The 22,309-nt window shown below is 34.2% G+C and overlaps 2 protein-coding genes, 1 long non-coding RNA gene and 1 other non-coding gene across 4 annotated transcripts; 2 read left to right on the plus strand and 2 right to left on the minus strand.

Annotated features, from left to right (window-relative positions):
* LOC113717488 (small nucleolar RNA R71) lies at positions 1 to 107 on the minus strand. The gene has a single exon (XR_003454405.1). It is a non-coding gene; the product is annotated as a small nucleolar RNA R71 (small nucleolar RNA).
* A 649-nt stretch (positions 108 to 756) lies between these two features.
* On the plus strand, positions 757 to 3,095 carry LOC140016549 (uncharacterized). The gene is made up of 4 exons (XM_072070091.1): positions 757 to 1,327; positions 1,544 to 1,740; positions 1,849 to 2,242; positions 2,836 to 3,095. Exons 1-4 carry the CDS (start codon positions 757 to 759, stop codon positions 3,093 to 3,095), a joined length of 1,422 nt encoding a protein of 473 aa, XP_071926192.1.
* A 2,419-nt stretch (positions 3,096 to 5,514) lies between these two features.
* Positions 5,515 to 8,021, plus strand: LOC140017010 (uncharacterized). The gene is made up of 2 exons (XM_072071353.1): positions 5,515 to 5,834; positions 6,493 to 8,021. Exon 2 carries the CDS (start codon positions 6,498 to 6,500, stop codon positions 7,452 to 7,454), a length of 957 nt encoding a protein of 318 aa, XP_071927454.1. The 5' UTR covers positions 5,515 to 5,834; positions 6,493 to 6,497; the 3' UTR covers positions 7,455 to 8,021.
* An 11,478-nt stretch (positions 8,022 to 19,499) lies between these two features.
* Positions 19,500 to 21,913, minus strand: LOC140017054 (uncharacterized). The gene is made up of 3 exons (XR_011823350.1): positions 21,431 to 21,913; positions 20,138 to 20,196; positions 19,500 to 19,737 (listed from the first exon to the last, which is right to left on the minus strand). It is a non-coding gene; the product is annotated as an uncharacterized lncRNA (long non-coding RNA).
* Positions 21,914 to 22,309: the final 396 nt, after the last annotated feature.

Consider the following 22,309-nt stretch of genomic DNA (forward strand, 5'->3'; position numbering starts at 1 on the left):
AAACTCAGAATGGATATAACTAGTTTCTCTCAACAGGAAGGAGGGACATTGTATGAAGCTTGGGAGCGCTATCAGAAATTGCAACGAAGATGTCCTCATCATGATTTGCCAGATTGGCTAGTAGTCCAAATATTTTACAATGGTCTCACCTATCCAACAAAAACGCATGTAGATGCGGCAGCGGGAGGAGCATTGATGGGAAAGACAGCTGAGGAAGCTCAATAATTGATTGAAGAAATGGCTGCTAACAACTACCAATGGGCCAACGAACGAGGTAATACAAGGAGAACCGCAGGTATGCTTGAAGTAGATACCTTGAATATGTTAAGTGCAAAAATAGATAATGTGGTTAAGATACTTAATAGGCACGTTGGTTCTAACTCTAATCAAGAAGTAGTTGTTGCATGTTGTACTACTTGCGGCGGAGAACATGATGATTCTATGTGTTCTAGCAGCGAACAGGTTCAATACCTCAACAATTACAACCGTCCACCCCAAAACAATCCATACTCTAATACCTACAATTCAAGATGGCGTAATCACCTGAATTTTGGATGGAAGGATCAAGGGAACCAATAAAGACCAAGTAATCCATCGGGTTATCAACCAAAACAACCACTTCCGGAGTCCAAACCAGCTTGGGAATTGGCAATTGAGAAGCTGGCAAATGTATCAAATGATAAAATTGAAAAGTTAGCCAGTGCCACTACTCAACGGTTTGAAAGAATTGAAGGAAGGATGAATCAACTCACCAATATGTACAGGAATGTCGAGGTCCAATTAGGGCAAATAGCAAATGCGGTTAACAATCGCAACCAAGGGGATTTACCTAGCAAAACTGAGGTGAACCCAAGGGAGCATGTGAAGGCTATAACCATCCATAGTTGTAAGGAAGTAGATGAGCCACCAGTAGTTGAATGTGAAAGAGAATGTGAAAGAAGAGAAAACAAGCAGTTGAGTGAGTTAGGAGATGATAGTAAGAAAATTAAAGGGAAAGAACAGGTGGAAGAAAATGAGCCACAAATTGGAGATACAACATCAATTCCACCGTTGCCATTCCCACAAAGATTGAAGCCTTCGAGAAATGACAAAGAATTTCAGAAGTTTGTCAACATTTTCAAACAATTACATATTAACATTCCTTTTGTTGATGTTATTTTGCAGATTCCTTCATACGCAAAGTTTCTCAAGGAGATAATGACTAAGAAAAGAAAATTAGTAGATAGCGAGACAATTACATTAACGGAAGAATGTAGTGCCGTCATACAAAACAAATTGCCACCAAAGTTGAAAGATCCAAGGAGTTTCAGAGTTCCTTGCACTATTGGTAATGTAAAATTCTCTAAAGTACTTTGTGACCTTGGTGCGAGTGTGTCATTGATCCCTTTAACTGTGGTTAGGCAATTGGAGTTGAAAGAATTATAGCGTACTAACGTTTCCTTGCAATTGGCTGACAGGTCTATTAGACATTCAATGGGCATATTGGAGAATATACTCATTAAAGTATAGAAATTCATTATTCCTGTTGATTTTGTTATTTTAGATATGGAGGAGGATTTCAATGTATCTATTATATTTGGTAGACCATTTCTGGCCACCGCGGGTACAGTTATAGATATTAAACGTGGTAAGTTCAAGGTCCAAATTGGTGAAGAGGAAGTGGAGTTTGATTTGAGTAAAATGAAGAAGTATCCCTCTTTTACCGATCATGTTTATTCTATTGACATATGTGATGAATTGGCAATTGAGATGAGTTAAGTTAATCTTGATGATAATTCTCTTGAACTTTGTCTTAATGGTATAAGTTTACAAGAGAAACAAGTTGAAGAAATGACTGAATTTTTGCAGGTACAGGTTCCTTATAAAAGGAGAAATGCATATGAGGAGTTAGGACTAAACAAAGGGCTACCTCCACCATCATGTGAGCAAGCACCACGGCTTGAGTTTAAACCACTGCCTAAACACCTCAAATATACATTTCTTGGAGAAAAAGAGACATTGCCAGTAATTGTCAATGCAGCATTAGATGAGGAACAACTAGACAAGCTCTTACGTGTTTTGAGAAAACATTTAAAGGCTATAGGATGGACGATTTCTGATATCAAGAGAATTAGTCCAACTATTTGTATGCACCGGATTTTATTAGAAAAAAATTCTAAACCGGTGGTTGAAACTCAAAGAAAGTTAAATCCAAATATGAAAGAAGTGGTAAGAGTAGAAATCCTTAAATGGTTGAATACAGGTATAATTTTTTCAATTTCTGATAGTGTTTGGATTTCTTCTATTCATGTAGTGCCAAAGAAAAGGAGGATAACCATAGTACGTGGTAACAATAATGAAATGATTCCATCTAGAGTTGTGGTTGGGTGGCGAGTCTGTATTGATTATAGAAAACTGAATGCAGCTACTAGAAAGGATCATTTCGCTCTTCCTTTTCTTGATCAAATGATAGAAAAGTTGGTCGGATATGAATTTTATTGTTTCTTGGATGATTTTTCAGGATACAATCAAATAGTCATTGCACCGAAAGATCAAGAGAAAATCACATTCACTTATCCTTACGCCACTTTTGCATTTCAAAAAATGTCTTTTGGACTGTGCAATACACCGGCTACCTTCCAACGATGCATGATGGCAATTTTCTCTGATTTTAATGAAAAAATTATGAAATCTTCATAGATGATTTTTCTGTATTTGGATCTACTTATGATCATTGTCTTAACAATTTAGATCTAATTTTGCAGAGATGTGAAGAAACAAACCTTGTACTCAATTGAAAAAAATGTCACTTCATGATTTGTGAGGGTGTTGTGCTGGGCCACAAAATTTCTTCAGAAGGTATTGAGCTAGATCAAGCCAAGATAGAGGTTATTGAGAGAATGCCCCCACCTATCAATGTGAAAGGCATTCGCAGCTTTTTTGGAAGCGTGGGATTTTATCGGCGGTTTATTAAGGATTTCTCCAATATTGCTAAACCTTTATGTGAATTACTTGCAAAAGATGTTCCTTTTCACTTTAATGATGAGTGTTTATTTGCTTTTAATAGGTTAAAGAAGGAACTTATCTCCGCACCCATAATAGCATCACCGGACTAGAGCTTACCATTTGAATTGATGTGTGATGCAAGTGATTTTGCAGTTGGAGCTGTTCTTGAGCAAAAACATGATAAGCGACTTCATGTCATTTATTATGCAAGTAAAATGTTAAATGAAACCCAAATTAACTATGCAACAACAGAGAAAGAGTTGCTAGCAGTGATATTTTCATTGAATAAGTTTAGATCGTACTGAGTAGGATCTAGAGTTATCATTTATACCAACCATGCAGCACTCAAATATCTTTTAAATAAGAAAAATGCAAAACCTCGACTAATTCGATGGATTTTATTATTGCAAGAATTTGATTTGGAGATCAAAGATAAAAAAGGATTCAAAAACTTAGTCGTTGATCATCTTTCTAGACTGGAAAACATACCTCAAGAAGACCATTCATCCATTAAAAAAGAATTTTCAGATGAGTTTTTAATGGCAATTTATAAATCACCATGGTATGCTGATCTAGTTAACTTTATAGTTAGTGGAGTGATACCAAGTGATTTGAATTCTCATCAAAGGAAAAAGTTCTTAAATGATGCTAAACATTATTTTTGGGAAGAATCGTTCTTTTATAAACATTGTGCAGATGGAATAATTAGAAGATGTGTTCTGGAAGAAGAGGTATATAGTATTTTAAGGTATTGTCATACCCTTGAAATGGGAGGTCATTTTAGTACAACTAAAATCGTAGCAAAAATATGGCAATCTGAATTTTGTTGGCCTACTATGCACTGAGATGCTAGAAATTGGGTTAAAAGTTGTGATCAATGCCAAAGAACCGGTAATATCTCGAAAAAGAATGAAATGTCTTTGACTACATATTTAGAAGTTGAGCTATTTGACATTTGGGGTATTGATTTTATGGGACCATTTCCTAGCTCATATAATAATAAGTACATCCTTTTAGCGGTTGATTATGTCTCTAAATGGGTGGAGGCCATTCTTTCACAAACTAATGATACTAAAGTTGTGCTTAAGTTCCTTAAACGGAACATATTTTGTAGGTTTGGAGTCCCAAAGGCAATAATAAGCAATGAAGGTAAGCATTTTTATAATAAAATTATTGACACCTTGTTGCTTAAATATGGATGCAGGTATAAAAAGTCACTTCCCTGTTATCCTCAAGTTAATGGTCAAGCGGAGTTGGCCAACCGGAAAATTAAAATCATTTTGGAGAAAACTGTCAACCGATCGAGAAATGATTGGACAAACAAGCTTGAAGATGCTTTGTGGGCATATAGAACGGCATTTAAAACGCCATTGGGAATGTCTCCATATAAGTTTGTTTATGGGAAAGCGTGTCATTTACCTATAGAAATAGAACATAAAGTTTATTGGACCATTAAAGTTATTAATTTTGATTTTAAATCTGCAGGTGAAAAGAGAATGCTCGAGTTAAGTGAATTGGAGGAATCGCGGTTAACCTCGTATGAGAATGCCAGAATTTATAAAGAAAAAGTGAAATTTGGCATGATAAACACATTCTCCTTAAGCATTTTGAAGAAGGGCAAAAGGTATTATTGTTTAACTTAAGGCTTAAATTATTCCCTGGAAAGCTTAAGTCTCGATGGTCCGGGCCATTTGAAGTGGTTCACATGTTTCCTTATGGAGTAGTGGAAATAAAAAGAGAAAATGTTGCCCCATTCAAAGTAAATGGTCAAAAATTAAAGCCCTATTTGGCCGGAGAAAAGGTTCCTAAAGGAGTAATTTACTCCTTAGGAAACGCAATGGAGAGTTAAAGAAGCTATAGGAGAGTCGAGCCAACGACTATAAACAAAAGCGCTAATTACGAGGCAATCCAATGTTTAAGTTATATGTGTTAATTTGTAGTGATTTTGTGTTTAATATATGTATTTTAGTTGATCTGTTGTTTTTGTGCTATAGGGTTGGCAAATGGAAGCAAGAATAACCATTTGACGTGAAAAAGACGAACTTTGATCAAGCAACTCAACCCCTTGATTTGCGTTAAAGGTGTATTTGATCCGTTAAAAAGAGGTAAAATGCATGTTTTTAATGTTTTACATGCGTGCACATCGATAAATTTGGCAAACAAATGATTTATGATGCATTTTGAGTGATTGGGGTACCCATGGTAATTTTTCAAAGTTAAATTTCTACAAAAATTTCACAGAAGGAACGCATCTGGGATTAAAACCCGTCTTAGAGTCGCGTTTTCAATTCTGCGCCCACACTAAAGAAAACGCGCTTTGAAACGCGCGAGGAAGTCGCGTTTTCAGCATACTCGCATTTTACTGCCTGGATCAGCAACCTAAAACGCGTCTTTAGAAATGCGACTTGAAGTCGCGTTTTGATGCATAATCGCGTTTTCAATCCAACAACATTTGTGAAGGAAACGCGACTTCAAAAACACGAGTTGAAGGCTCGTTTTGAGTCGCATTTTTTGTGTCCGAATATAGCTTCCAAAAACGCAATTTCAGTTCATTTTTCCTTCTTCTCTTGAAATTTCAGTCTCATTTTTCTTCTCCTTTTCTACCCAATTCACCAATCTTCATTTTTGTTCCATAATCTTGTTAGAAAACATCAGCCCAACACCTTTTTAACATCATACAACCTTTTTAACCGATTAAAATTCACAAAAAACACCTAAAATTGGATTTTTGAAGGATTGAAGGTTAGAGTTCTTAAACTCTAATTTCTTCAATTGGAGATCTTTTGGAAGTTGTTTCATAAGATTTTTTGCATTTTTAGCATCACCAAACATTCTTCCACGTGATTGAGGTAAGTTTCTTCATCAAATCTTTGTATTTTAGAAGTTCATTTTTTCAATTTCCTAAGCTTTCTAACATCTTTTAATCTCGAATTTTTTATGATGAATGATGATGTTTTTGACCTCATTGATGTTTATTAAGGTTATTTATGCATGATTACATGTTCAAATATAGCAATTTAATGATTAATACTTTTTATTTTTTTAATTGCTATATTTGGGCTAAAATTAGGAAGTTGGATTAAGATGGTTTTTAGCCATTGATGATCAATGATTATGGTTAATGATGGCTAATGGATGATGTTTTAGTATGTGCATTGTGTATGGTGAATAATTTGGTTAATTTTGTGGGATAATTCGTTAAATTTTGGCCTAACCATGATTATAGCTAATTGCACATTATTGTTGTTAATTATAAATTACAATAATCATGATTGATGCTATTTTCATTGATTGGGTTATAATTGTTACACATTTTGCTTGAATTGGTGATTTTGGTCAATTTTTGGCATTAAATATGACTTTTCTTATATGATCCTATAAGTAAATTATTTGATGATTTATATCTTCAAGAAATAAATTGGAAGATTATTTGGATCAATTCAGGATTTATTGCCAGATTATCAACTGTGTCCTAGTACATGTGGCTAATCGTATTCTTTTTATTAGGTACTATGAGAAGAGGAAGTAGAGTGATATATTTCTCCTCTAGTAGTAAAGAGAGGGAGGAGACGTCACCCTCTCCTCTACCAGTTATCCGACAGTCTGGTGAGGGCACCTCTCGTAGAGTTGAGAGATCTGTGTTTGACAGTGCTAGATTCAATAATCGCAGGAATCAAGAGTGGCATGAGGAGCATGCTAATTTGGAGTTCTTGTTCGAGATGCACATTAGTCCAAAGATAGAAATGGTGTATCGCATCTCGGAGGCTTTTGCTCAGTTTGGATGGGCTCTGATTCTCACCCTACCAGACCATTACTACCCCGACTTGGTGCGAGAGTTTTACGCCAACATTGAAAGTAAGGCGCGCCACAGTGGTGAAATGGTTAAGTCGTGGGTGTGTGAACGACGAATCGTCTTGTCACATCAAGATTTGGCTGCTATTTTGGGATGTATGGATGATGGACGTCCAGTTGATTTGAAGGAGTTTGTTCCCCCAAATAGGAGGTGGGATCCATCATTGGCCATAGCCAGATTTGGTCTTGAGTACCAACCTTTTCGCTTTACCAGGAAGGATACCATATTGGCGAATGTCTTCGAATCTTGTCATCATCTTATCATTTATATGATAGTTCACAATGTTATTCCTAAGAAGACGGGGCACACGGAGGTTCGCAAGAGCGATATCTACTTCCTTGATTACATGTTCCACAACTGGACTTCACCGTATGCTCGAATTTCACTGCCTAATATCATCATTAGCCACATTCGGTCTACGGCGAGGCGTAAGACAACTTCCTTCAAACTATCATTTCCTCGTCTACTGATTTTAATCTTTCTGCGTTTTGAGGTTCGATTGGAAGACATGAGGCGGGAGAATGTGCCACCAAGAGCTGAATTGTCTCTCACTACTCTTCGTCGGCTTGGTATTGGCACGGGGGATATTCCACGACCTATTCAAGAGCGGAGATAGAAGGCTAGACATGGTCGCGATGAAGCTGGACCTTCCACTGCGGCACCTCCCTCTCCTCCGCCACAAACCAACTGGCAGCGGCTTTTTGGTCGTTTAGATGACATCGATCATTGCTTAGCCAGAATAGATACTCGCCTGGACCAAATTGAAGATCATTTAGGCACACGCCCACCTCCCGTCGATGATGATGAAGATGACGATGAAGAGGATGATTGAGGCCGCCCCTTTGGATGTTCCTTGTTTGCTTTTTTATTATTCATCTTTTATTTGTAGGATATTTAACTTAAGTGTCTATTTTGAATATTGGAACTTGTGGCAGTTACTTGTAGCTAGTTGCTTGTAGATGGTTGATCGGTCACTGGTTCGTGACTCAAGGATAAACTGGACCGCATCCATCTCAACTAGAGAGTAACTTATTCCTACTTTTATTTCTGTTCTTTTCTTTTCTTCTTTTGTTTCTTCCCCTCCCTACACATTGAGAACAATGTGTATTTTAAGTGTGGGGGAGAAATATGCGTGGTAGGAATATGTGTGGTACTTGTGATTTTAGTTGTGTTTAAGGTTTGGTTATGTTATTGCAAATATTTCTTGTGCTTCAAATTTGTTTCTTGTGGTTGCTGGCAGGAAGTTTAGTCCACTTTTAAGGGGAGACTCTGTCAAAATTTTTCCAAAATCTTATACATATATATATAATAATCATAATAAATAAATAAAATTTTGTCACTTATCCTTTTGAAATAAATATATGTGGTTTTGAAACTTCTTTTCTCATTTAATTTGGAAATAACTATTATGTGATTATAATTTTTACATCTATAGGAAAGTATATCTAGTAAAGTGGAGAAAATTATGCCTACATGTTGCATAGTTGATGAAAATTCTTCTTTTTATCTGATTTTATAAGTTAAGAAATTAATATGGTCAATAAGTGTCATACTTTTCTCATGATTATTCTTAGAGGGAATTTTATTATTTCTTTATATATATATTTATAAAAAAAATATTCTACTCCAATGGTTCTTGTACTTGGTAACCAGGAGTCTTCATCTACAAATGTCGACTTTCGCGTAAAACGGTACTTGAATTAAGAGTATGAACAGCAACTTGAGTATGTGAAATGTTGAGTAACCGGTGATTTTCATCTAAAAATGTCGATCTACGCATCAAAAGGCATTTTTCACAACTTTAGTAGTATTTAACTCTTAAAAGATATATAAAAAAAAAGACAAGAAGAAAAAAAAAAAGAAAATAAAGCCCTCTTTAAGAAAAATAAGAAGTTGATCATGAGATTAGTTAGCATCTTTATTGACTATAGGAGTTGCTTGCTTGTGAAATTGGATAAAAATGAGAAGTTGAGTTGAATTAGTAAAATTATGGTATACTTGGCTCTTCTTTGTTTGATATTATGAATACTTGAAGTTAATTGAAAGATCACATAAGGGTTATTTACCTTGATTCAAGGAAATGAAGTTGAAATGCTACGTATGTTTATTTTCAATCTTGGGATCATTGATGGTTGGAATTTCATATTGTTTGAGGACAAGCAATGGTTCAAGTGTGGGGGTATTTAATAAGGGTTTATTTTACCTATTTTTAAGTGCATTTTATTAGTTGATTTTGGTTTGATAATTTAGTTTTATAACTAAAATAAATAGGTTTTCGTAAAAATATACCTTGTTTGGTAAAAGGAGCTATTATTGCATTTCTATTGATTTTAGTGATAAAAACTTCATTTTTATGCAGGTTTAATGATTCAATCACTAAAGGATGTCAAGTGAGGTGAAAAATAGATAATTGGTGATGAATTCAAGTGGTTAAAAGAGAAATGAAGTGAAAAACGTTCAAAGTGAGGAAATGCAATTCAAGATAGTTTTGACATTCTTTGGTATTTTGACTATATCTAGAGCTACACTTATTGGATTGAGGTGATCTTTATACCATTTTAAAGCTAAGAAAGAGACCTACAATTGTTATGAGACATCGGAATCCAATTCTGCCATTTTCATGGACAAAAAGTCGGAATACAGAAGCTGTATTCTGTGGTCAAAAATCGAAATAGGGGTTTGACCAGGTGATAGTATTTCGATCATATCTCAGGCTACAAAGCTCCGATTTGGATGATTCTTGAAGCATTGTAAAGTTAACTCAAAGAGCTACAACTTTTGTGTTTTACACAAAGCTAGTTCAGCCTCCATCATAGAGAAAATTGCAGTTGAAGCAAGGCCAAGTTGAAAACGCGAGTTTATGACGCATTTTGTATAGTCGCGTTTTGTAGCCAAAAAACTGCAATTTGCTCAACCATTTCTCTTGTGTTCATACTACTTTCCAGCCATAAGTTATAAGGGAATTCGGTGCACATGTTTCAGAAGACAAAAGGACAAGAAAGGTGGCTTATTTTCAAGTAAAAAACATTGGTTATTGACTATTCTAACAAAGTTGAGATTTGGGAATCAAAAGGTGGAATTTGACTTGGAAAAATGGAGCTCTTGAGCAGTTTTTATGCAGAGACATTGGGAGAGATCTGGACATCCATACATAGCCAGATTTTCTGATAGCAAAACTCTCTCTAGCTAGTTAATTTAACTCTGAATTTTCTGCTCAAAGATATTGTGAGTCTAAATAATAGAGTAAACTGGGATCTAGTAATTGTTTAAGTTGCTCCTCGTGGAATCGACCCGATACATACCCTATATTATGAATTTGGCCTGTATACTTGCAGTCAAATGGGTATAAATTCGGATTTAACTTGCACATGTAGAAAATGCCCGTCAATTGGCAACGACCGAAAAATGAATAACAAAGTCAACATTTCCCTTGATTGATATGTGTTACTATGTCTAACTGAATACTTTTCGTGTTTTAAGAATTTTCTGAGTATTTTAGCAATTACTGTATATAGAAGAAAAAAGATAACGATATTTGAGCTAGAGGTAATACGACTTTGGCTCCATCTGGGTTAATTAATTGGAAATGATACTCAAATGTGTTCTAAATAATCTTTGGTATGGAACTTGATTCAAAAGCCTAAAAGAATAATTGGTTGAGTGGAGACTTGTCAAAACACGTTGTAAAAATCCAATAAATTCCTCTATTCATGATCACTATTTCTGCAAATAAAGTGATAAAGGAATGTCAGGTATGCTTTGCAAATACTTTTCTTGGATAGCCAAATGGGTATTTTCCTCATTCTATCTCACTATAATTCTCCATAATCTTTATTAACTCTTTGGATTCGTACAAAAGAAAGAAAAAAATTTCATAATCAGAATAGTATTCCTTTTTTTTTTTACTCTCTTTTCTCTACCGACACCCTTCTGCTCCCAAATTGTCAAGTTTAAAATTTGAATCCTGAACTTGACACCGAATTAATAATGTAAAGAAGAAATGGGTATCAATCATGGAATCAAGAAACTGTCTAGCTTATATAACTTATACACTAGTCTAGTGACATCAATCTTTATTAGAGTTTGTCAATCTTTACTTGAGTAACATGATGTTGCTTCACAAGTCTGCCAAGTGCAATTTGTCTAAGAGATTGGCTAGTACAAGTTGTACAACCTTAATTTCTTAGAGCAACTCTAATGGCGTGTCATGGGAGATATAATACCTACCTCCTATGACACAGAATCATCATTACACGACCACCGCGTAATGAATATTACATGCATCATTCTGATGATGCGTGTAAATGCTACTGAAAAAGAGCAGAAAGGGGACCTTTTTTTACAATGGATAAATCTGGTTAAATATGAACAGCGGCTAAAATTTCATGGTGCAAGTTAACGCTCAATTTTTTTTTTCAACGGTCATTTTTTTGTTCTCTCTATATAAACACACAAGATACTTTTTTTTCATATCTCACTATCCTATTCTATTATTTCTCTTAATCTCTCACTCATTTTCCTTAACTTCTTTGCACAATTTTCTAAAATTTCAATATTTTATGATTATGGACAAGAATTTTAGTAGTTTTAGAAATATGTTAAATGCTCTAAATATAGAAAATTCATCCTCCTCACAAAATCAAAACCACCAAAATTACCCAAATTTCTCATTTTTTTGGTATTGCTACAAATGTACAAAATTATGCATATCCCCTAAATTTATCCACTTCCAACCATCCATCAAATTTTCAAAATCCACCATATTTTCCATATCCAATTCCCATGTATCCAATTTTCCATATCCAAATATAATGTACACATGCATCATATTGCACAATATGATTGTCAAAGATGAAGGAGATGCAATAAAAAACTGGGATGAAATGATGATGATCCAATGATTCCTATGACTCAAGGTTCGGCCGAAAATTTTCAATATTATCTTCAGAGGAACATGAAATTATGTGATCAAGAAGTACATCATCAACTTTGATCGGACTTGGTCAAGCATATTTGGGAACGGTTCGGAGGCAATAACAATGAAAACTAGTATTCATTATGTTATTATTTGTATTTTATTTGATTTAAATTATTGCCTCAAGGTGTGGAGGCAATAACAATGAAAACTAGTATGTATTTTGTGTGTTTTATTTATTTTTATAGTTAATTAACTAAGTTTCTAGTAAAGTTATGTATTTTATGGTTTTAAGTATCAAAAATTGCATTTCTATGGATTTTAATGGTGAAAACTTCATGTTTTTGTATGTTTAATTATTCAATCATCAAATGGAGTGAATTGAGAAGATGTTTGGATGATTGTTGATGGTTTGAAGTGATTTAAAAAAAAATATGAAGTGCCAAATACTTGAAAGAGGAAATGCAAATAAGTATAAAAGAGGAAAAGTTTTACAGCTTTGACACCTTGTGATATTTTGGCTATATCTTGAACTACAAGTATCAGATTGTAGTGATTCTTAAATCATTTTGAAGACAACACATAACTATACATTTCTTATGAGACATTGAAATCTATTTTATGAGTCTTCCTAGTCAAAATATCAAGATACAGTCGGTCATTTCTGTTGTCAAAAGTTGAAACAGGGATTGACTAGTAAAGGCCATTTTGGCAATTTCTTAGTCTACAGAATTTCAAATCGGATGATTCTTGAGGCATTGGAAAGCTAACTCAAAGAGTTATAACTTTTATGTTTTATATAAGAGTTAGTTTAGCCTCCATCATCAAGAAAATATCAATGAAATTTGGTGCGAAAACAAAGCAAGGATAAAGATTGACCAGAATTAAGCAAACCTGCAATAAGGCCAAACGTGACATAAATACGAGACCTCAGCCCGTGTTTTCTGAGGTTACGTATTCTTCAAATGCAGCTACAACTTGCTCATCAACTTTCCCTACTTTCACACAACTTTCCAACTCAATTCCAATAAATAATTTTGGTTGTATCCGCTCAAGAAGAGTGTGGAAACTTGGAGAAACAACCTTTGGAGATTTGAAGAGTCAAATTTGTTAACTCGAAACAATTTATTTGTGGCTTGAATTCTCTATAAATAGAAGTTTTGGAGAACATTTTTTTCAACTTTGGGAGGTTAGAGGCACTACTAAAATGTAGTTTTCATTAGTTTTTCATAGTTCATTAGTATAGTATAGTTAGTATAGTTTTTCCATCTTGTACTTGCAGTTAGATTTGGATGAAGAATTGAAGAGCAAAGATGGAGAGTTGGATCTCATGTGATAAGGGTGACTTCTCTCCTATCACTTTCTCTTTTGTATTTGATTTCATGTTTAGCTATAATATAAGTATGGTGTTTTCTTTCATATTTTGCTAAAGTTTATGTGTAGAATTATGGATGAATTTTCTATATCTTGTTTGTGACATTTATTTGGTTATTTGATGATATTATTTGAGCAAGTTATTTATCATTTGTGCTTATCTAATCATGATTAATCGACCATTAATTGTGATAATCTTAAGGTGTTAAGTTTACAATGAAAATTGAAATTTAACACTAGTTCAAGAAAGTGATAAATCTAGATAATACACTCACAAGAGTAGAGATGCACTTTTGAGGTTTTAGTGACTTGTTTCATGTAATTTCATAGAAAAAATGAGCTTGTAGTTACTTTCATAACGACGAGAGTAGGTATGGTTTAATTACAAGTATAGTTGATTTACAATGAGAATAGATTTCACATATATTAGGAAATTATGCCATAACTAACCAAGATAATAGCAATCACTTATTCGGTAATTTCATTTATAAGAGTAGTGAGGAATTCCATACCTGTAGGAGTTTTCTATTATTATTTATATTACTTTTATCTCATGTTTATAGTGTAGATTTAATTTCTTACTCTTATAATAGTCTAAATAATAAAAAGTTTAAAAACCATCGGTAATTGACATTCTTCCCTGTGGGTTCAACCTTTAATATTCTATACTCAATTTCGACTCATATACTTGGAAAAAATCACATGTAGGATATTTAAAATTTTATAAATATAAAACTTGACTGTGGATGAGCTAATTATTATATGTATACCCCGCACTCTTTAGTTATAGAGTTCAATTAATTACATAAAGAATTATTAATTAAGCATGGATTATGATATTTTCACATTTGAGGTATCACATATTTGTTTAATAATTACATAATTATTTTTAGAAAATAACAATATATTATTTTTTGAGAGACAGAAAAAGATATATTGTTCAAACTCAGAAATTAATAATATTATTTTTATAAAATAAAAAATTCAAAAGGTAAAAAAATTTAATGAAAGTTAATAATTTATTTGTTAAAAATAACGAAACTATTTTAAAAAATTACTTTATTTATTTATGAGATATGAGTTGTGTATTATTAAAATAAATATTTGATTTAATTGTGGACTCATACTATTATATCATATGGAGTATATTTCATTGTGAGTGAGAGTAATAAAAGAAGAGATATAGTGGAATGTTGATGTGGCATGTGGACTGTGGATGCCCTTATAGAATGATGCATCTAGATTCTAGAGAAAAGTTGAGGACAAGCACTCATGAGATAGGGAAATGTCAACATATTAATTATTGGAGGACAAGGGAGCCTAACCCTTGCAACAAAATGTCTTGAGAAGAGAAAGACCACTGAGATTTGTGTTTCTCAACTGTATGCCAAAAGGGGCCCTTAATACAACTATAGAAAATGACTTGCCAAATAATTGATTTGGTCAAAAACAGCCCAAAGAGCACTTGTGATCTAGAATAGTCTAGTTTTCCCTATTCTCATGGTGAATAACAATATCTACTCTTGCATTTTTCATGAAATGTAAAAACAATCCACTTAAGTGTTTCTCTATTCTCATGAGTCTATTCCTTAAGTTCCATTTATGTTGATTCATCATTATTATCAATTTTTATTGAATAACAACAACAAAAAACTTGCTATCAGTGATTAAGCAACAACAAGTAATAAGCATGTATAAATGGACAAGTTAATTTAAGAAGTAGCAAATGTAAATCATATTTAACTCATATCAAATAGGTATTAATTTCATCTACTTCCTAGATCCAGAAATTTAGCTACTTATATGATGTAAAGTAAGAAAGGACATAAGTTCATTGCATACACATATAATGAATCACAAGTAAAGAGAAAGAAAAAGAAAGTTTAGCCAAAGTGACGATCAAGATCCCAAGATCTTCTATTCAGCTAAATGAGTGATACAATGAATTCTCCATGTTTTTCTTACAATTTCTTAGTTAAAGAGAATAAGAAAAGACTAAAACTAATTGCTATCAAGAACTAGCAAGAACTCCTAAGAACTTTTTATCTTCTGAATGATTCTTACATATATAATGTTAAGAGAGACAAAAATGGTTCATGATAGGACATAAAGTTCCTTTTCTCTTCCTTAAGGAATTTTGACCATGTGCAGCCGAAATTCTAAGCTAGAATTGACAAAGAAATCAGTGTGAAAATAGAGCAAGTTGCAGAATAAGTTACAGAGAAACATGAGAGAATACGCAGGCTTGGAATATGCAAGGTTGCATTTTCTCTTTGTACTACGCTTTCTTATTTCTTTGCTACTTCAATTCAATTCCGAGATCCAAGACAAGATGTCCACATTTGTGTTCATGCATTGGTCCAATAAAATTTGCATTAAATAACCTATTTTCTTTCCAAATCATCGTTGAATCAAGCTCTAAGAGAGTTGAAGTGTATCCGTCTTAATCCAATGTTGATAATTCTTCTCAATTCTTGCAAATATAACTAGATTTGCACATTAAATTGTTCAAGCAAAACTCGCAAAATTAAGATACTTAGAGAGTAAGTTACATCTTAAAAACCCTAAATTAAACTAAAATAAACCTGAAAGATTACTTAAAATCGCACATAATAAACACTTATCAATATCATATCCAACTCAGAACCGACCAAATGCTAGATAACTTAGATTATTTATCTGGAGATCACTCAATCCAGGATTAATAATTCGAGGATGAGTCGTCCCATCTCATTCAATCCGTGAACCAAACAGGCCCTTAACCAAGAAAGGACATGAAATCATACTTACTTTTTTAAATAATGGGATATTTTAGAAAACTCTCCTGAAACTAATTGGGTAGTACCAAATCCAACCTAATTCAATAACACAAACAATATAAATTGTGTATTATGAGAGAGAAAAAAACTTCATTCCACAGCTACCCTCAAGATTGTCATTATTGATTTAATTTATAACGAACAATACTTGAGCATATAACAAGGATGAAAGTTCAAGGGGTGTATTTGAAGCTGATGGCAAAGGCTAGGTTACTATTTCTGAAACAACTTCTAACGTCTCTTGCAGGAAACTCTATATAACAGCAAAATGAAATATCAATAAATGAAAATGCATCTTGTTGGGTGTGTGACAAGCTAAGCAATAGCAGAAAAAGAAGTTAGTATTATCTCACAGAAATTTATCGACCAACCCGGGTATCTTCACGCATTGCTTGAGAGGACCAATAACTATTACTTGAGCATATGGGTTGGTGGCTGGAACATGAATTGAAATACATCAAATAATAGTCTTTAGTTGAGACTTGTCAAAAAACAAATCCAAAAGCCCAATAGAACATTTTCTTGCAGCTTTAAAAATATCTTTAGTTTATTAATTCTAGAAGATCTCCTGGATTCGAAATGATTACTTTAGACAAAACCAGTCCAAATTCAAGTTAAGCACTATTGTTTGAGTGACAACAAATACCAATTGCCAGCCAATGGTCGTTGTGGATGACAATTCAAGCCAAGAAACAGCGCAGGTTCCACATGATGATTAATATACTAATCAAAGCCAAGAAACGGCTTCATCCGCCAAAACCGTCGCCAAGCACATGAGTCACGAAATGATTGCTTTAGAAAATTAGCACAAATTCAAGTCAAGCACTTTAGTTTGAGTGACAACAAATACCAGTTGGCAGCCAATGGTTGTGGATGACAACTCAAGCCAAAAAACAGCCCAAATTCCACATGATGATTAATATATTAATCAAAGCACCGAAAAGGGCTCACTTTATCCCCCACCTTTTATAACACTAGTCAATTTACGCTCTAATGTTATCTTTTAGTCAATTTATCAATTTCTGTTAGTCAACTCATCAAATTGACTAAAAAGTTGGCCATGTGACATTATTTTTTGTATCGTTACTAATTTTTAGGACGGAAATACCCTGAAACCTTGTTTCTTTCTTCTCTTTTTTGCTCATAACATTTGCAACTGTCTTAATATTTTCTTGAAATCCCTTTTCTCTTAAAACGATATCCAGAATTTTTATTCTTTTTCTTAAATCATTCACAACTCCCTTAATTTTTTAATTCTTATTTTCTTTATTTGTTATATCTTCTCTTAATTTCTTGGCTTCTCTGGCTACAAGTTTATAATATGAAATTTTTTCTAGACCTATCTAAACTTTTTCATGAGCGTCAAAAAAATCATTTGGAACTTCTTACACTATTTTTTTTTTTTTACTTTTTCCAGATTGATATATCCTTTTTGCAAATTGTTAGAAAAAATTTAAAATGTCGTATGTTAAGAGGAAATGGGGAAGATTAATTACCGTTGTTGTTATGGTAACAATAAAAAAAATTTTGTCGACCTCGAATGTATTAGTCATTGTACTGATCATGTATATCGACATAACACGAATTCACAATGTCAAGTTTCGCTAACTGTTACATATATACATATAGCATAATCAATGTCTACTTGGGCCAAAAAACAATTCACTATTCCGTCATTAGTAGGAAGCCACCAAAATTAATAACAACATATCATCAATCCATCCAGAAAGAAAAGAACAAAACATAATCATCTAATTGTTGACCATCAGAAACATCATTTTTTGCCAACTAGGACATTGGACTTTGAGGCAGCACGTCACAACCCTTTAGAGGGATGCCACTAAGTAAGTATTTGATTTCACCCATTTGCTTTCATTGGAACAGGCAAAATGAGGTTCATATAGGCCCCTTGTCTATGTCAACAGTGTACCAATCATGAACAGAGTCAACTGGCTTGCCAACTCCATTTATAATTGCCACACAAGCTGTAACACATGGATGCTTATCATTACCCGCTCTTTACATTTGCAGCTGCCTTCATTAATAAAAACCCTTAGTGGTTTCAGCAATTTCCCATAGAACAATTGGAAAAAAAAGTCACTAAACTATTAACATTTACGTATTTTTGTCATTAAACTTTTTCTTTTAGCAAAAAATATCATTGAATTCCTAGAATCCTCTCTTTTTAACCATTCAGTCTAACTATGCCTGATTAAGACTCAAGGGAGACGGAAATCCATCATGCGAATCGGAGCTACGTAATATGCGGTCCACCTCTGCAGCCCATAGATCTTTAGCTGCAATATCAAAGCCCTAACCCTATTTCTATGAAAACTCAAGGTCACAGCCCTGGTCCTTTTCGAAACGGCATGCTGGAAAATCTCACTAGAAAGTACAAGCGTCCTTTTCGAGACGGCATGCTGTAAAATCTCACTAGAAAGCACAAGCGTCATAGCTGTCTGAATCTCCGGGGAATTAATAATTGGATTCTTCTTGTACCTAGCCAGCCTGGAATCTTCATGAGCCCACTTCTCAAAAATATCATTAATGAAGCTGTCTATGATTCCCATGACATTGCGGAAGATTACGATGTCCAGTGAAATTGTTTCAACACCTTGAAGATGTAGATCTTTTAGGTCTCAACGCACTTCTTCTTCTTCTTCTTCTTCTTCAGTCTCGGTTGCTGCAGCCTCGGTTGTTGTGAATTGTTAATTGATGGAGTCTTCTTTTGGATATTGAACGCAGGTACCGCTGGCTCGTGGATTTGCCTCGTGAAGAAATAGGCTTTTACTGGTAGTAATATTTACGTGTGTTAAATGCGTGTGTTTATAGATTGCTGTTGGGATTGAAGTATTGAAAATAAGAAAGCAAGCAGCACAATTAAGGAATATGTATAAAATTAGAACACTGTTGTCTTCTGTGTCTAAAACTAACAGTGCAATACACATTTGCTAGTATTATGACCTGTGTCATGCATGGGTTTACATATTAGATTGATTGCAAGAAAGAGTTTATTGAATTGAATAAATCTCTTCGGATTGAAATCTTTTTCCAAAAAAAATTGGCGGCATCATAAATATTTTTACAAATCACATTTTCATCTCAAATGCATCACAAATCCAAAAAGTACCACACTATGCTTTTTGAAAATGTCTTCCAAACAATCTTCACTCCAAATTGGCCTACCAATTTTTGGATAGGTAGGAAAACTTTATTGTAAATTTGTTTCTACAAATGCTCTGGATAAGGTGCTTTTAAAGTTTTAAAAATTTCTTTTAATATTGCCGCTATCTCTATGCCATCCCAAGTCATCTATGCCACCTCCTTCATTTCCCTTCCTGCCTATCTAGTCCAAATGAACATAAAATAGGACTACTAAATTTACTAGTTAAACAAAGGGACTTTCTAAGGGCACCTGTTAATGTGGATAAAAAAAATAACTTGTTTAATTAATGCTGTAACGACCCCATTTTCCCCTAAGGCGAACCAGAGGGGTCAACGGGCCGCCTGCCCAACTCTCGCCAGGACTCAGTCGTTCACTATGGTTCTCAAGTAAATTTCAATATAAATCTCGTAATTACATCCAATTCAAATCCAAACACCAAGGCAAGCCCAAAATTTACATAAGTTACATCAAAAATTGAATATACAAGAGAAATCCATCCATTCTAATTCAAACAGTCACCCTAGCTCAACTATTATACAAAACAAATCCAAATCTCAGCTATACAAGATACATGCCATCCAGGCGCACAATTAATGTAATTCAAGCTCTTCTTTTGCCTCGATTCCTGTGGGGAGAAGAAAACATTTGGGGGTGAGCTAGAAACTCAGCGAGTGAACAGTAAAACGGTAATCAAATAAACTTAACAGCAGTGTATTTCAATGCTATCATGGAATAACGGTCCAATGTGCAAATAATGCTCTTTAGAGCCAGTGAAAATCCTTGTACTTAAAAGCCAACACTCTCTTAGATCGAGTAATCAGATAAACAGAAACAAGGAGCCATCGTGCTCCAAGGAAAGTATACACAGTAGTGGAGACGTTGGTTCTAAGCACAAGATTTTTCCCAAGAACTCAATAAAGCCAACATGTTATGGCACACACACATACACAATGAGATGCAATCGTGCAAGCAATGCAGAATTACTTCAAAAGTAACTTTTGGAGAAATAGTTAAGGTTCACTCACCAACCACGGCACACGAACCTTTTTCCAGCATACATCATAGCCTTGCTCATGTTAGAATCCTAGATTACAAATATCAAGTCAAATAAAAGGAATTCTAATCTTAACAAATTCCTGCCACCTTTAGGCATTTGAATCACAATTGAAAATACGCTTATCCAATTGACACAAATCTTATGGCGTTATGAAGCTAAGACATAGACTAACATTCTTATGAAGACCTCCAAGGCCAAATAATACATTTTCAGGGTCAAAAGTCAAAATTTAGAGAAAGAATGAAAACTGTCATGAAACAGGGGTTATAGGGCAGTCATGGGTGTTTCGGTCAATTCACAAGCTACAGTACTCCAATCAATCTGAAATTTTGCAGGCAAGTAGTCAACTCATATATCTACAGGTTTCATGTTTTGAGCAAGAGTTGATTCGGTCTTTAACATGGTCAAATGTACAGTACAAAAACAGGGCAGATTAACCTTAAGCTAGAATTCATGTACTCTAGCTGAAAATTCTTTTAAGTAATCCAAACTAGTATACCAAAGCTTCATTTATCCCAATATCCAGCTATCATGCTATGGACAACTACCACTTATCACATGAGAGCAGAAATAATACAACAAAAGCTGAAATTACACTTCCAAACCAACATTTGCGAATAACCATCATTAATCACGATTAAAGGCTAGAACTTCCACCTTAAGACACTAGAATAGCTTATTACTCATATACATGGCAAATCGAAGATGAAATCACATTACTAAAGTCCGGAAATACCACTAACATGGGATTTCATCATCCCAACCTCCAAATCACAAGAATTTCCATAAAACTAGTCAAGATCACACAAATTCAAATCAATCATATACTCTCCAAAAATGGGACAGCATTTCCCCTTAATTTTACACATTTCCAACCTACCATTCAACCCCAATTTTACATACAATTATAGACTAGCAAATATACTCAATTAGAGCCACAATACCCCTTAATCAAAGCCAATAAACCAATCATAAGAAAATCCCCAATTTAAACCCTAGCAACCGGAATTCACACCACAAGCGGAAATTTTCCGTAAACAACTGCAATTCACGTCTAAAGGGTCCATTTAATACCATTTCAATCCATCAATTCAAGACCAATTCATGCTTGTCATATAAAATCGGAAAAATGCCCAATAAATCAGAAATTCACCATAACTTGCTTCAACCCATGAACTACTCCACAAAATATCACACATGGCCACCACAAACCATTAATTAACCAATACTAGAGCAAAAGTAACTTGTATAACCAACTTACCTCAAATTCAAGAGAGTTATCAAACTAAAGCTTCCCCTTCAAAACCAATCCATCAAAAGCTTTAAACCACCATAGTGCACCCTTGTGTGGAGTACCTTCCAAAACCATCGGTTAAAACTCAAGATTTTGGCAAAGATTGAAGTTAGGAAATTTGAGAGTTTTCTCTCTATGAAGCTCGGTTGAGCAGGGGCAAAAATGAAGAACAAAAGCAGCCAAAACAAGATATTTATCAAGGAAACAGCCGGTCAAAGCTGCTGACCGGCTGTGCCACGTCAGAATCCGGCCAGTTTCTAGCCGGATTCCCGGCCGGATATGAGGCCGAGACTGAACCATTTTTTTTTCAAAATTGCAAGGCAATCCGGCCAGCTATCCGGCCGGATTTGGCCCTTTCCTTTTTCCAAAATTTTTTCGTTTCTTAACCGAGTTGAAAAAACTGTTTTACTCCACTCGTCCAACAAAAGATCCATCAAATGAAAACCCTAATTTTCGGGGCGTCACAAATGCATTAATTATTTTGTATTCTAGGAAGCTAATTATTAGGGATTCACATTGTAAATGACAAAACTAACCTTTACCCTAAAATAAACATTACAAATCTTCTACTAGCATTCAACTTTCTACCGCCAAAATTCTCTCTCTCTCTCTCTCTCTCTCACGTCAAAAATAATGTCTTTCTCTCTATGGCTCCAAAAATAATGCTTTTAACAAAAAATCGCAAAAATAGAGCCATTAAGATGCATTAAACCCTAAGTTAGCAGGAAGTTAGATCCAAAGGCAAGGGTAACACTCAAAGGTACATCTTATTGTGCCATTCCATCTTTTCTTTTCTCTGTCAATTCATTAATTTAATTTTTTTGTAATTAATTCATAAATTATTCT

This window comes from Coffea arabica, chromosome 11c, assembly GCF_036785885.1.
Source record: "Coffea arabica cultivar ET-39 chromosome 11c, Coffea Arabica ET-39 HiFi, whole genome shotgun sequence".
In the NCBI taxonomy this organism is placed as follows: Eukaryota; Viridiplantae; Streptophyta; class Magnoliopsida; order Gentianales; family Rubiaceae; genus Coffea; species Coffea arabica.